General features: G+C 45.3%; 2 protein-coding genes across 2 annotated transcripts in view; one reads left to right on the forward strand and one right to left on the reverse strand.

The window, feature by feature from the left end:
* The window catches only part of LOC310876353 (microtubule cross-linking factor 3-like), a gene marked incomplete at its 5' end in the record, with an annotated part of 26,581 nt that extends 11,862 nt beyond the window's left edge, over positions 1-14,719 (reverse strand). Inside the window, 8 exon segments of the mRNA XM_083789877.1 lie at positions 773-1,132; positions 2,250-2,426; positions 3,593-3,685; positions 5,080-5,148; positions 6,908-7,066; positions 8,362-8,586; positions 12,813-13,652; positions 14,639-14,719. Coding sequence (XP_083646003.1) covers positions 773-1,132; positions 2,250-2,426; positions 3,593-3,685; positions 5,080-5,148; positions 6,908-7,066; positions 8,362-8,586; positions 12,813-13,652; positions 14,639-14,719 — 2,004 coding nt within the window.
* LOC310876807 (zinc-binding protein A33-like) overlaps positions 1-15,835 on the forward strand; it is a gene marked incomplete at both ends in the record, with an annotated part of 168,599 nt that overhangs the window by 55,875 nt on the left and 96,889 nt on the right. The window lies entirely within an intron of this gene.

A 15,835-nucleotide genomic window follows, 5' to 3' on the forward strand; every position in this document is an offset into this window, starting at 1 on the left:
CATGTAGTTGCAGAGACCCCACCCAGAAGCAAAGATATGAGTTGAAAACTGTCTGCTCTGAAAGAACATATTCAAAAGATTTGCGCCACATTTTCACGATCTCTCAAAAATAGCAGACCTACAAGCTTATGAGCTATGACCTATGAGCTTGTAGCCTGGGCACCATTTAATTTAGGGTAGATGATCCTGTCGGGAGCGGATGATATCGTTACGTCACGTTGTAGTATTGTTTTGTATAGTCGACAGGCAGGAACAACAGGCGGCAACTTTCCTTTCCCCTCAAACCGATTTTATCTCAATAAAAGCTACAGGCTACGAGAGCTTTTTATTGAGAGGGAAAAGGAAGTTGCCGCCGCCTGTTGTTCCTGTCTGTCGACTACAAAACAACACTACAACATGACGTGACGATATCATCCGCTCCCGACAGGATCACGCAGACTTTTGAAACGGAGACCAGGCTTTCCTCCAAGGTGGTGGAAAGCCTGGTGAGGCGAGGTTAATGAGCTCGTATAGGTCTGCTATTTTTCAATAGCTCAAGTGTAACACAATGCTTAAAAACATTAACCCATTCTGGGCGGGAACCCCTTTTGGTGTTAGCACTATGTTATGCTTTAGCTATTTTAGAAAAAATCGATGAACGACTGACATAGAAACATATAGCTTTTTCAGAAAACTGTCATTTTCAAACAGACATTTTTAGAATCTGATCTCAGGTCAGAATGGGTAAAAAACACCAAAAGGGGTTCCTGCCCAGGAATGTGCTGAAACTAACCTTGCCGCTCAAGTCGTTGATCTGAAGCCTCGCCGCCTTGAGCTCCTCCTGCAGGGCCTCCGCCTTGGCGGCGTCCATCCCCCCTCCTCCTCCCGCCGCTCCCGCGCCTCCCCCGTGGCGGCCTCCTCCCTCGATGGTGCCCGCCTTGAACCTCATCTTGTTGAGCTCCGCCGTCACCCGCTGCCCGTGCTCCTCGGCGTCGGCCAGGTTCCGGCGCAGCAGCTCCGCCTCGTCCTCCACCAGCTGCAGCTGCTGCCGCAGCTCCGTCAGGTCCCGCCCCGTGGAGTCGGGGCTCCCCCCCGGCCCGCCCTCCTCGCCGCGGAGGTCGTCGAGCTCCGCCCTGAGGCCGCGGTTCTCCACCTTTTGGGGCAAAAGAAAACGGGTGTGACACAGTGTTGTTTTTGGCATCAAATTTCTATTTTAGTTTTAGTCTTTGACTTTTGAATAGTTTTCATTTAGTTTTAGTCACATTTTAGTCACCCGCAATGTTTTATTGTTAGTCTAGTTTTAGTCGACTAAATGTCATGAGATTTTAGTAGATTAAATCTACAGGTGATTTAGTCGACTAAAATCATAAATGAACAACTTCAATAAAAATACTTGAATAATAATAAAATCATAAATGTATTTTGGTGGGCCTTGATGCCGTCGTAATGACTGTTTTTACACTTGCTGAAAATAGCCGATCTACAAGCTCACACCGCGTCTTAGTCTTAGTCGACGAAAACAACACTGGTGTGACAGAATATTGTCATTATCGATCAGACCCGCTCTAGTGATTTTTTAAGGTTCAAGGTTCCTCAGGCTCAGACAGAGTTGGGCAAGACAGCTTTTTTTCTGTCAATGCGGCCCAACCTCGTGGAATTGAACTTCAAAACTCCTTAAAACTGAGCTCCCCCTTCCATCCTTCGGTCAGTTCAAAGCAATGCTCCAGGACATTTTTCACCGTGATTGCTCCTGCTTCAATTGATTTATTTTACTGGTTGTTCTGCATCTCCTTTGTAATTTATCCTGATTTATAATGTTGTGTTGATGTATTGTTTTGACTGTACTGCCCTCAACTGTATTTGCGAGTATAAATAAAAGTGATGATGATGATGAGGATGATGATGATGATCGTTGTCTTTGACTGTCAAAAAGGTAAACAAATGTGTTGAGGAAATATTGCAAACACACAACATCCTCCCCTCATCCCCACGTATGATCTGTTACACTTAAAGCAGGGGTGGGCATGGTTAAAATGGAGCTTGAAGTTACAATGGGTTTGTATAGGAAGGGGGCAGGGCAGCTAAAATGAATATCAAAAATCGAAATACTGAATCAAGCAACTTAAAAACTGTCCCGAGGTGTTCACACAAGCCTGAGTAGACGATAAAATGACCAGAAATTTTATATATATTTTTAAGTGAAATATCCCTTTAAGCCTAATTGAAATACATATGGTTTTGGGGGAGAAGGAACGGCGATCTCCTCTCACCTCCAACTCCACGATCTTCCTGCCCAGGATGTTGGCCTCCTCCTCCACCAGGCGCAGGCGTAGCTTCAGCTCAGACTCTCGCGTGGTGGGCGGGCCCCCGGCCTCGCCCTTCGGGTGGGGGCTGTCCAGGTCGCCGTAGAAGGAGTGGTACTTCTGAAGCTCCGCTTCCAGGCGGTCCTATTTTTTGGGGGGGAATTTAAATGTAATGCATTTTTACATGTTTTGGGTAATTAATAGAGCTTTAATAGAAATCCTTTCTATTGTGTTGAATCGCCATCAAATCGCATTGTATCGCATCGTATCGCATCGTATCGCAATGTCCAGAATTGAATCGCCATCAAATCGCATCGTATCGGGAAGAGGGTGAATCGTATCGCCAGGAGATTCCATGTATCGCTAAAGTATCGTATCGCTGGCAGTGCATCGAGATGCGTATCTAATCGTGAGATGAGACGAGATTCACATGCCTACTATCCACGGTAACGGGACATCTTTGTGCTGCGTAAAATATGCCTTCTCCGTCTCCAACTGTGTTCAGCTCCTCACCCGCCACATTGTTTGCTTCATTTCCTTTATTTACTGCGGAATGCATTCACACCTGCACCGAATCGTAATCAAGTGTGATTGGAAGCGAAGCGAAACCCCCGTTTTTGGTCGAAGTAAAATGCGGTTCTTTGGTGCGCATTAGGATTCGAATGAGCCTTCACACCTGCCAAACGAAGCGCAGTTTCTGACAATGTCCAGCAGGATTCGTTTTAATCGCAGTAAAGCTTTCTGGTGTGAATGTCATCTTAGACTATTCTGGTTGGGCTGTCAATGGTAAATTGCGGCTAGTTGCCACCCTGCCATTAACGTAATGGCAAGATGGCCGAGGTCTGCATAGTGCTAAAAGGATAACACAAAAAGCCCTGAGGGCTCGTTTCCATTGTGGTCGTACTGTATGTATTCAATTCATCAAGGGTCAAGACATGTAAAGACATACGATACGGTACTGCAGAGTCAATACTAATTAGCAGTAAAAGTATATTTCTTTACAGGAAAAAGTGGTACTGTAGGCCATTCCACATTTTGCTGGCATAACGGTAGAACAAATAGACGTTATGCGTGTGACATCATCATCATACGGCATACTGAGTGGCAAAAAACGACTTTCTGACAGCCCGAGTCTGATAATAACTGATTGCATTAAACGACATTAAATGATGTTAAAACTCACTTTGCCACTCGATTTGCCACTCACTTTATGCACGCGCGTATATACACTCTATTCACCCCCATGTTTGTGCCGAATCTGGGGTGATGAGATCATGGTGTTGTTGTGGCCATGTATGGGTGTTCCTCACCTTCTCCTTGTCGATGGTGGCCGTCTTCTTCCTCATGATGACCGCCTCCTCTTTGATGAAGGCCAGCTGGCACTTGAGGTCCTCGTTGTCCTCCTGGGGAGAAAGAAGACAAGTCGTCATATCACCATGTCTGTCGGGGGCACAAACCTTTATATTTCATCTTATTAACCCATTTAGACTTGGAAACGATTCTACAAAATCTCTTCTATATCCTGACAGTTTCCTGAAAAACCTATTTTTCTGTGTCAGTGGGTTTTTTTTTTCAAACTATTTCATGTCAAGGACCCCCAGAATTAAATGTAATTGGCCGCCGACCCCCATCTGAAAATATGTTGTTCCAGGGAACCCCCCCCCGCAGAAGCAAAGATTTGACTTAAAAACGTTGGCTCTGAAAGAATATATTCAAAGATTTGCACTACATTTTCACGATTTTTAGAAAATAGCAGACCTACAAGCTTGTAGCGCGCTATGAGCTTGTTGATCTGCTATTTTTCAATAACAAAATTATAACATAATGTTTAAAACACCAAAAGGGGTTCCCGCCCAAAATGACCCTGGAAGTGACCCTTCTTCTCTGCTCTGATGTATCTGGCACTAGCACCACGATCTCACCTAGAGAGCTGGGCAGGAATGTGTTAAATATTGAGAGAAATAATCTGCAGAAGCAGGAAGCCCAAAACACTCCAACTTCTTTGCTTTTATGGCATGGCCCCGCCTTATCGCCGCTTGCAGCTATATTTATTATAATTATTGATTGAGGGACACTAACCCCTCCAATGCATGGGTTTCCATAATTACGTCATATGGCAGCCACGTCTATGGACTTTTAATATGCTGACATTCCCTTGGTGCTGTTTAGCGACATTCTTTTCTAAACTGTACACGGCTTGTGCTTACACCCACGCCTCGCTTCCGTGGCCAACGCAGAAGTGCCTCTCGCCAGCGGACTCTTGTTTTTGGTCGATACGGTATAGTTTTTGACCACGACGGATGCACGCCGTCTCAAGCAAATGCATTATCCGCCCGCTATCCAACCGCATTAATGATTATCATCCTATTTATATCATCCTATTTATATTAACCGCACCATCCGCCAACCGCGGTTATCCGCGGCAAAATCCGCCATCCGCAGGTCTCTATAGTGCACATGGTACTGGTCTGTGGAATAGGACATGGGGTTGAATTCCAATAGAATTGTAAGAGGTCTTGGAATGGAACATCTAGATCAAGGGCACATTCTTTTGAGAACTGGTTATGATGAAGACCAATATTATAACACAGAAAAGGTATCGTAATAATAATAGTTATAATAATATTGTTCATTATTTTTTCAAAAAGTAAAGGATAGATGGGCACTGGATATATTATTATTATTATTAAGGCTCACAGATATCACATATCCTCATTGCCAAGATACGTGTGGAAAGGAAACATTTAATGTAATGATTTTCAAATTGATGTGTGCACGCTGCAGTACTGTCTCTCACCTCAGTAGGAGTGTGTGCTGTTTTCCTGTCCGTCTTCTGGACGTCCTTACTTCCTCTTCTCTTTTGAGTCTGTTGGGATGATGAGGCAGACACGTCACTTGCAAAAAATAAGTTACCAAAATAGTGAAAATAGTGGTTCTACAATCTATAGTCTAAACAACGCCGTTTAAGCGTTAACACATTCCCTCCATTCACTAGTTACCCGAGTTAATTGATAAAGACCTCTTTCCCTCCCAAACAAGAGTCACGCGAGTTGTGTTTTCATTATTTAAATCACCATTTTTGGAAAACTTTTAAGACATACAAGGTTTCCCGCGGACCCAAAAACAACTCTCCCCTTCCACGGGGGGGGAAGGCCCCGCAGTGAACCTACCTGAAAATGTATTTCTATTTTCTGATTAGTAAAGAGCTTGAGAGACAGGGAGACTCCTGTTACTGAACAAACACTCTAGCCATGGTTACTGTCAGAATGCAGTGATTCAACCTTTTAACAAAAAAAAAAAAAACGTTATGTTTTAACCAAAACATCCTTCCGACCAGTTCCTTTCCCCTCCATCAGGCTGACGAGGGGGGGTAGTTTAGAGACCAGGATTACTGCATGTTTTTGTGGGCGTACCTAGCCTAGGGGACACGGGGAGAACATGCAAACTCCACACAGAAAGGCCCTTTCGCCAACCCCACCTCGGGTATGGGCACTGCTGACACGGAGGAGGGAACACACCCCCAGCACCCACAGTGTCCCCAGCAAGTTTTACCAATCTTAACACTGGGTTTCTTTCCTTACCAGGGTGGCCATTTTCCCACAGCAGCCATTCTGCTTCAGGACATGGAGTCAAACAAAATGACCAATGTTGTTGTTGGTGTTTGTTTGTGTTCCAGTTCCGGTTAGAAACTGCAGCAGGTGGCAGCACAGCTGCAGCTTATCAAATAATAATGGGTGTGTTAGATTGTAGGTGTGGCCCCAGCCACAGCCGCACCAGTCAACTGGATTCTATGCACATTCATCCCTTCAGCCACTCAAACCCTAGCATCCCTATGCTGGGCATGTAGTTGTACATCATATTGTTTATTGTTTATAAGGATCCCCATTAGCTTTTGCCTTGACAAAAGCTAGTCTTCCTGGGGTCCGACACAGACAAACATTTAACATAGGCAATACTTACAATTGTTTACAAACACTAACTCAAAATAAAACATAGTAAAATAAAATATAAAATAAGAAATAAAAAACAAAGAAAAACAAAAATCACTTTCAACAAATTATACATTTGAATTATTATTTTCCCAGGCATAACAGCCTGCTAAAAATAGCAGATCTACAACTAGCTCGCAATGTGATACGATCTCACAATGTAAAAAAAAAAAAATATATATATATATATATATATATATATATATATATAATATTTTTTTTGAAAAAATAAATAATTCTAAACATTTTTAAAACAAAAGGAAAGAAATCTAAGAAATTCCGTAAAAAAAAAATAATAATAATTACGAAGTTAGGAAATCTGCTTGCTGATCTACAAGTTGCGAGCTTGTAGATAATTAAGCCCTCAGCGTAATGCCCGCTCAGCTTAACCCATTCTGACCTGAGATCAGATTCTAGAAATGTCTTCTACATCCTGACAGTTTTCTGAAAAAGCCATGTTTCTATGTCAGTCGTTCTTCGATTCTTAAAAAAAAGCAGACCTACAAGCTCGTAGCGTGCCACTCGGTGGCGCGCTATGAGCTTGTAGATCTGCTATTTTTAAATAGCTAAAGCATGACATGACGCTAACACCAAAAGGGGTTCCCGCCCCAAAAATGGCTTCTTACAACGCCTCACCTCTTTGGTTCTGTCCAGTTCGTTCTGCAGGGCCTGCTTGGTCACCTCCACCTGGATGAGCTTCTGCCTCAGCTTCTCGTTCTCCTCCTCCGTCTTGGTGCGCTTCTCCTCCACGTTCTCCAGCTCGTGGTGAAGCCTCACCGACACGTCTTTGGCTACCTGCGGGCGGTGTTATATAACAGTACACCGTCCTTAACGACACCATGATTCAATCTTTGACTGCCATCTAGTGTTCAAATGCGTTGACTGCAGATCTGCCTCTCGTCTGCTCCCATTATACGGCGCTTGAATTGTTTCCGGGTTAAACAGGAAGGGGGGGGGGGGGGGGGGAGCAGTTATACAAATATATTACCAGAAACTCATAAAGAGATAGCCCTGAATGACCGTAACAGGTCTGTAACTCTCAGAGTTAAGGGCTCCTTGCAAATAATACATTTCGACAAGTATAGTTGGACTCCTAATGTGTCATAGTGTCGTCGAAAATTAACACGGAGCCCGCCAGAAACGAGGAACACACCCTCTCGTGTTTGAGGGTTTGTATTCTTTAATCCATCTTTTAATCCGATCGTATCGCTAGCTAATGTTGCCAACCGCATCAACACAAAGTGGGACACTGGCCGCGGCCATTTTGAAGATGCGCGTGCATCCACTTCCACTATAAGCCCACCATTCACAGCTCTGTATCTCAGAAAGGACATTGAGGGGGCCGTTTCTGGTGAATACAAGGGCTTTCAACGGGCTGTAGCGGGCGGGCTGACACTCGCGGTCTGGTTTTTCCACCACCAACCGAGACAACAACATCCAGGTATGACACCGCACACAGCGGTTTGTCATTGTAACATCAGGTTACGGATATTTGGCTCTTCAAAGTAAGTGATAAAACCGCGATAAAACCTTGGCAATACGCTATCGAGGGATTGATTAATGCTGCCGTGAATTGGGTTTAAGTGTGAAAACTTGACATTCAGTAATTTGGTGTTATGATCAAAATAAGAACATTATAATGGCGTGTAGGAAAGAACATAATAATTTGCCGTGGACAAGACAAAGTCAGACACACACACACACACGCACATGCACACTCACACACGCACACACACACGCACACACACAGTGCATGTTTATGCACACATTTCATTTATTGATATTCCCATTAACGCACAGGGTGGGGACACAAAGCAGTTGTAATACGAGACCTGCAAGGTCAGCAACCGTAAACGTACAGACAGGAAGTGTCCCTTCCGACCTCTCCTCTCCTCTCCTCTCCTCTCCTCTCCTCTCCTCTCCTCTCCTCTCCTCTCCTCTCCTCTCCTCTCCTCTCCTCTCCTCTCCTCTCCTCTCCTCTCCTCTCCTCTCCTCTCCTCTCCTCTCCCCTCCCCTCCCCTCCCCTCCCCTCCCCTCTCCTCTCCTCTCCTCTCCTCTCCTCTCCTCTCCTCTCCTCCCCTCCTACATACCTTCAGGTCCTGCTCCAGGCTTCGGAGCAGCTCCTCGTCGATCTCCCCGGCCTGGGCGTAGCGCAGCCTCTTCCTCTCGGCCTTGCGCAGGCGGTACTGCAGGATGCGGCAGTTCTTGTTGGCGCGCTCCAGCTCGCGCCGCATGTCCTGCAGCTGGCACGTGTCCTCCTCGTAGAAGGTGTCGCGCATCTCGTCCATCTCCGTCCGCATCTCCTCGATCTCGCACTGGGTGGGATATATATATATTTTTTTACTTTGGTAAAAGTATAGTGTATATCATGTCATGATATTTTTTATATGTGATTAATCCATTCTGAAATGGCTAGGTGTGCTGTCATTAAAGTTCTCAACGGGCCCAAAAATGAAAGCCCTAACTGGGTCGGCCTGAAGCTCGGCCCGACCCTAAATATTCTTAGAAAAAAGGAGAAAAAGAGAAAGAAAAAAGAAGAAATCATGGAAAATCACTGAGCCCGAGACTCGGCCCATCCCGACTAATTAGCATATTGTTTGGGCCCGGTTGGGTTCGGGCAGAGTTTGAGAACTGTAGCTGTCATGCTCATTTTCAGCACGGCTGTATAGCCTATTTCAACCAATTGCTCGGTCAGAAGAAGTACATGTGTTAATATAAATATTTCATTCACTTTTGTCTTTTTTTTCCTCGTATTTTGGGGCGACTCGTCTGTGTGCCACCAGAGGTGAGCTCAAGTACCACCTGTTGGACTGGTACTAGACTGGCACTAGACCAGTGGTTGGGAACCCCTGTGATATAACACGTACCTGTAATGGACAGGGAGTGGGTACAGGCTTTAGTTCTGACATATACTATTGATCCGAAACCTCAATCCCTAACCTAACCATAACCGCAAGCACGGGAGCAGCGCATGTCGGACCGTCGCATTTTCGCATCGCACGTCCCCACGCTTCGGACCTTTGGTGTGTCGGATCTGCGTGTGCACCCCCAGGGGGTGGATCTGCGTGTGCACCCCCAGGGGGTGGATCTGCGTGTGCACCCCCAGGGGGTGGATCTGCGTGTGCACCCCCAGGGGGTGGATCTGCGTGTGCACCCCCAGGGGGTGGAGCTGCCTGCACGCACAACAGCAGAACATTCACAGGTCTCGTTCTCTAATAATTCCCCACTAATATCTGTGATTCTCATTTTCCTATACTGTCAGCAGAAGTGAGAGCTGTCAAGTCCTTGTTTCAATTCAATTGTGTTTATATAAGATTATAGACAGTCTAGTCAAAGAAGACGTGCGTCGAGCGCAATTGCATTCGGTCTGTTCAGTTTCATGAATTCATTGTGCATGAAATACTGAATGGATTTCAATAATATAACATTCTATATAATCAGTAACGTGTGTATCACTATCAAATATAGTTCCATATGTCTATATAAATTCATTGTGTTTTGAAACATTCCTCAGTGTTGCTGACCATGGGTGCGTTCGGAAATGAAGGAAATAGAGCATGCACCTCCACTCTAGCCCAGGTGCTAGACAAAAGGCAGTACAATAGAAAAAATAGAGTCTGCAACACTGGTATGAAAAACTCAGCTCCACTGGTTTATTTGATTGATGCGTTCGGAAATGAACACAGGGAATGTGCTCTGTTTTTTGAGTGCACTGGGCGGTGACGCTATAGAGCGTCGCAGTCCCGCCCCCTCGAGAGACCCGGAAAAGAAATCCCCGTTCATTTTCCTCATAGACTTTTCGGAAAGTATTTATTTAAAGACGTTAAGCCGCGGACAAAGCCAACTCTTGTCGTGACAAATCATGACAACAAACACAATTTTTCGGGCTGAACAAATAAGTAGAAAGAAGAAGAAAACGGCAGGATACAACACATTTTTGTTGTTTTTCTTCTTTGTAATTATTTATTTGGTCCAAAATATTGTGTTTGTTGTCATGATTTGTCACGACAAGAGTTGGTTTCGGTTTAATGAGGAAGATCTCTGTTGTTATCTACAGCTTGAGAGGCCAGTTAATCTAGCCCAGAGCTTTAGATATAGACAGAGTTACGCAAACTGCGTTCACTTCATGGGGCCAGTCCAATGGCGGCTCTCCTACATAGACTTCTATTGAGAATGGGGACAACCAACTGGGACAAGTCCTGGACCGGAAGTAGTCAGAAATGCATTTGGGCTCAGGCAACAGCCCAGCTTTAATGATCTTAAATCCCTTTATTTTAGATTGTTTTGTAGTATTAGTACAACATAAACATTAAAGAGACTTTAGTTGTTACTGTACAATACTTTAAAACAGTTGTCATGTTGCCCGCATGCTTAAAATAGCTCTTATTTGCGCCGCCCTCGTTGAAAACAATGTATTTCCAACTCCAGCTTGTCTCAGTTCAGGGCTGCATGAACAGTGCTCGAGCGCTCGGTTTCTGCCCCCTCAACATCGTAACTCTTCTATTAGAAGGCGATTGTAAGGAGGTCCATCTGCTCTGCCACCACCACACCACCAGTGTCTAAGCTCCAATGGGGGGGATCTCCCTAATAAAAGCTAATCTTATTCAATAAATTCAAATGGAGTCTAATCGCCAAAATGTTATGAAGTGGCAATAATGCAATGATTTGTGTGACAATGAATCATCAACTTAAAATTGTAATCGTGACAGCCCCACATCTGAGAGTGGACAGATGCAACCTAATGGACTATAGTCCATTTGGTTAACACTAGTACACTCTCTGGGTCACAAATGGCTAGAACAGCTATAAATAACGGTGGTGGTTCTCAAACATTTTCATGTCAAGGACCCCGAAATGAATATGTATTTGGCCGCCGTCCCCCATCTCACACATTTTGTGCCACGGACCCCATAAAAGATTTGTGGTGTTCGAATGATTAAAACATATTCCAAATATTGGCCCCGGGCCTCATGAATTCCACCCGCCCACCCGCGACTCATAAATTCTCGCACCAGTTGGCCGTGCGCGCCCACCCGCCTCCCTGTTCCTCTAGCCTAGCGTGAGGTTACTGGTGGGAGATAAACATCGCTCGGTGTTGGCATTGCCTATTCTGTCCATACCGAGTCGCAACTCGAACAGAGTCAGATCTACCAAACTTCGCAAAGATCGACGCGGCAAATCGCGAACTTGTAGCACATTCTGTGGTGTCTCGCGTGGCTCAGGCTCAGTAGAGACGGCGCCCCTCTGTCGTGGTCTAAAACTATACTTTATCGGCAAAACCAGAATGCTATCCCAGCATCCCCCCTGATATCTCTCCCCATTTCCTGTCGACATATAGGCCTGTATACTGTATACAGTATATATATATATAATATATATATATATATATATATATATATATATATATATATATCCAAATCTTGCACATTATTTTGCTTATTTGTTTGAGGGATGCTAGCCCTTCCTATGCCCAGCTTTATGTTTGTGTGAATTTTGGCCATACTTTGATTGGCTGATCACCCCATATAGCGATGATTTGATAATTGATTGGCTGAGCAAAGTACATATTGAGGATAAAAAATGAGGGCAGAAAGTTGAAGACGAGATGAGATGAGAAGATGTCTATGATGATAAGAGCGCCCCTCACTTCACACGGGTGTGATTTTCTTAATGGCATATCTACAAGCTCACAGCGTGTGACATCGCAATGCACTGTGAGGTCTGCTATTTTCAAATAGCCTATAATATATATATTTGATAACCCATTTTTTTAATGGTTAGACTGATTTTTAAGCTATATTATGAACTGGTTTTGCTGGGGACCCCCCTGGAACCCTCTCAAGGACCCCTGGGGGTCCCTAGACCCCACTTTGAGACAACGACACAGAGAAATCCAGTGTCACTGTTTAATCTTGTATCAGTTTCATGTTCAATCATGCTATTTGGATAACATTTGAATGTTATTTGGTTTGTGCAATAATGAATAGGCCCTTGCTGCAGACATTTAGGCTACATGGCACACAGGCCTACTATACAGGCTGCATTCTAATTCGTGTATCGATCTGCTATAAGAATGACATTCCCTATACCTACAGTATACAGGCTACAATGTCATTGGAGCCTCTCTATGTCAATAACCAATCGATTATCTGTGGGGCTGGAGCTATAGATCTATTGGGTTTGGCTTTTGTGAAGCTTCAGTGGATTTGGGCCAAATGTAGGCCTAGTCAACAACAACAAATCAATGTGTGCTTCTGTCTCTGTATCATGCACTTAAATAGGCTATGCTTTCCTCTTGCAGTCGACATTACGACAATAATAAAGACAGCTGTGATATAACTTGAACATTTTAGCCAAAAACATAGATTTGTGGTGTGTGTAGACGAGAGAGGGGAAAAAGGCCACGCAGCCAATTAAGTGAGCCAACTCAGATCTAGTTCACAAGTCTATGGTTTAAGTTGTTCATCATCACGATCATATTCACAAACTGTGCAGGCCTATTAAATGATCGTATATAATTGCACGAAAAGGCGTTTCAAACCTTGAGGTCTTCGTTTTCCTCCAGCAGCCTTTCCATCTCGTCGTGATCGAGGAGGAGGGCCTGCTGCTGTGTCACGGACCCCACGGCCACGGACCCCGCCTCGGTGGCCGGCGGTACCGGTACCTTCCCTCCGCCGCCGTCCTCCACCACCACCACCACCGCCATGCCGTCGCCGCCGCCGCTACTGGCCGCCTCGCTCTGCTGCATCCTCACCGCGCCGCCGCCTCCCTTCAGCCTCTTGTGGAGGTGAAAGTGGATGAGCTCCGTCTGCAAGCAGCCGCCGCTCCACCACAGACCACCACCCAGACGGTCCAGGCCCAGTCCGCAGCCTGTGCTGCTGCCGCTCGCCGGCTCTCCTCCTCCTCCTCCTCCGCTTCGTTGTTTGTCTTCCTCCTCCGGCCTCCTCCTCCTCGGCGGCGGAGGATCTTCCTGCGGTCTCGCAGCGGTCTTCTCCTCGGCCCGGTGGCGGTGGTGGTGGTGGTCCGACTCCGACGACGAGGAGTCTCCCGTGAGGCAGATCAGGCGCAGAGAAGAGGAGGTCTGACGTGGTCTCTCCGCGGCCGCAGCAGCAGCAGCATCCGCCCTGGTCGGAGCAGCAGCAGCAGGAGGAGGAGGAGGAGGAGGAGTGACACACTCAGTTTCAGCACCATCCGGGGGAAGAAGAACAGCTGCTGCCTCCTCCTCGGCTCGTCCTACGTCAGCAGCGCTCCGGTGGGTCGTCGCCTCCTCCTCCTCCTCCTCCTCCTCTTCCTCCTCTCCGGTGGTCCGTCCCGCGGAGCAGCAGGGTGTTTTGGGCCTGGTGGTGGTGGTGGTTCTGGGTGCGCGTTTTGCGGCCTCTTCCTGATGATGCACTAGAGGTCTGGCCGGCGAGACAGCCCGGCGTTGCCTCCTCCTCCTCCCTGATGGTGATGATGGTGATGATGATGATGATGATGATGGGTGATGATGGCCGTCTGCAGCAGAGCCACTCGCGGCCGTGATGTTCATCATCCTCTCTGGTCCGTTAAAGTTAACTTCTAACAGCTGGGTAACGTTCAAACAAGTCAAACACAATTAACAGTAACAGCTTGTACAATTCACTTATACCAAAACTATGACCTATTTTTTCAGAAGTAGCCTGATTTAATTTACATTTCTATGATAATGGGCGTAATACAGAAAGTTTTTCTGCAGCCAGACACAGAATAGGCTGTATATTAAAGCAATCTAGCCTGGCCCTTGCGGAGCCTGGGTGTTTTTTCCCAAGCTGTCAGCCATTAAAATGCAACGAGCAACTTCACGCTCTAGATGTCGCTGTCGGCTCATACTTAATCTTCATAGAAGCGCTAATCTGTTTTTAGGCTTACTATAGGCTTACTTGGTATTTAAGACTATTATAAGTATTAAGGAAGCTACTGATCCAATCCAAAGATAAACGACACTTCATTTCTAAAGGCTTTAGTCTCGTAATTCAATATGATTTCATTAAATACCGCAGTTCCTCAACATTAATTCAATTCATAGTAAAAAAACAAACACATTTTTCTAAAGTATAGTTACTTCATAGTGATGTGGTTCTCACGGCAGAGAGCGTTCAGTGCAGGAATGCAGCTATAGGATGGTGGTCATGCGGTGCTGACACTCTACCAGCACTGCAGGGTAAATGCTGACTAGCCTGGGAAGCGTTCTATTCCTTTAATTTGGCTTCAAGATCCGGTCGGGAGCAGATGGTAACTTACGTCATGTTGTAGTCACTGGTTTGTAGTCATCAGGCAGGAAACTACAAACTGGAATCAGAAGTACCCGAGGTTCCCTGTGATCAAGTGCGTCGTCGTTTTAGGGCGTACCCAACAGAAGCCTTGTTGCGGTGGATGAATCCGACACGTTTCTTCAAGTACTTCTCGGAATAGTTCGTTTGGTATATCCATGTTTTATTGCAACTCGTAGTGACTGCCGTCTGGCGAGACTAAACACAACAGGGGGGACCAAAACAAAGCGACACCGCAAAAAATAAAAAGCTGGTCCCCCAAACCGGAATAAGAGAGGTTTTTTTTTCATCATCTGGTCTAAACCATGCACGCCTAAACCGGATCACACAGCGATTTAGTAATCTGGTGCCGTGACGTGAGGTTACAGGTGCAGAGACTGATAAACATTACACAATATTACAACCATATATGTGACGTGACGCCAGGGTGGAAGATGTGTCCATCTTTGTTTTTACTGTAGAAATATAGGACTGTTTACAAGTAAAAGTCAAGATTTTTATTCAATTTTTATTTTTATTCGCCACAGTAGCACAGAACGCGACGCGACAGGCAGGTGCCAAACCAAGGTATGCAAATGTGACCTATACGGCTGCACCCTCAGCACCTCTACTTATGCAAATTACCCCTACACCATGTGTCCTTCTGCCGGGCCTGGTAAAAGTCTGGCATTAAACATTTACTTGACTAAAAGTATAAAAAAAGTTAAAAAACTTTACCAAAAGTAGAAGAAGTGCTCATTATGCACTAAAATGTCCCATTTCACCAGTCAAAGGTATGTTTGTACAAATCTTAAAAAAATAGCCTATATGAGTAAAAAGTACAGTATTTTCGCCTGAGATGAGTAGAGTAAAAGTTGGAAATGGTAGGCTAAAGTAAACTTCAAAATTGTACTGAAGTACAGTACCCGGGTACAAAATTGGAAGTCAACGTAAGAAATAGCTCAAAATATTACTTAAGCACAGTAGTTGAGTAAAAGTACTTCACCACTGTGATTTTAGCCTTGCCATTTGACCCCTTCTTCGCACCTATACTATTCCTTACTTACTTTTCGCTCCTATGCCACCAAAATGTGGAACGCCCTACCAACAGTCATTAAGACATGCGAATCCCTTGACTCCTTCAAAACCGCTCTCAAAGGGTTGCAATTCGAAACTGGCCCCCCGTAAAATCTGAATCCCCCACCCCCCTTTTTTCCCCTCACTGTATAAGTTTATTTTCCTTTTTACCTCCTTTATGATGAAATCCTGTTCTGTTCTTTGACTATATAGAAGTGTC

The sequence above is a fragment of the Protomyctophum parallelum genome (genome assembly GCF_964188405.1).
Source record: "Protomyctophum parallelum genome assembly, chromosome: 19".
Lineage (NCBI taxonomy): Eukaryota > Metazoa > Chordata > Actinopteri > Myctophiformes > Myctophidae > Protomyctophum > Protomyctophum parallelum.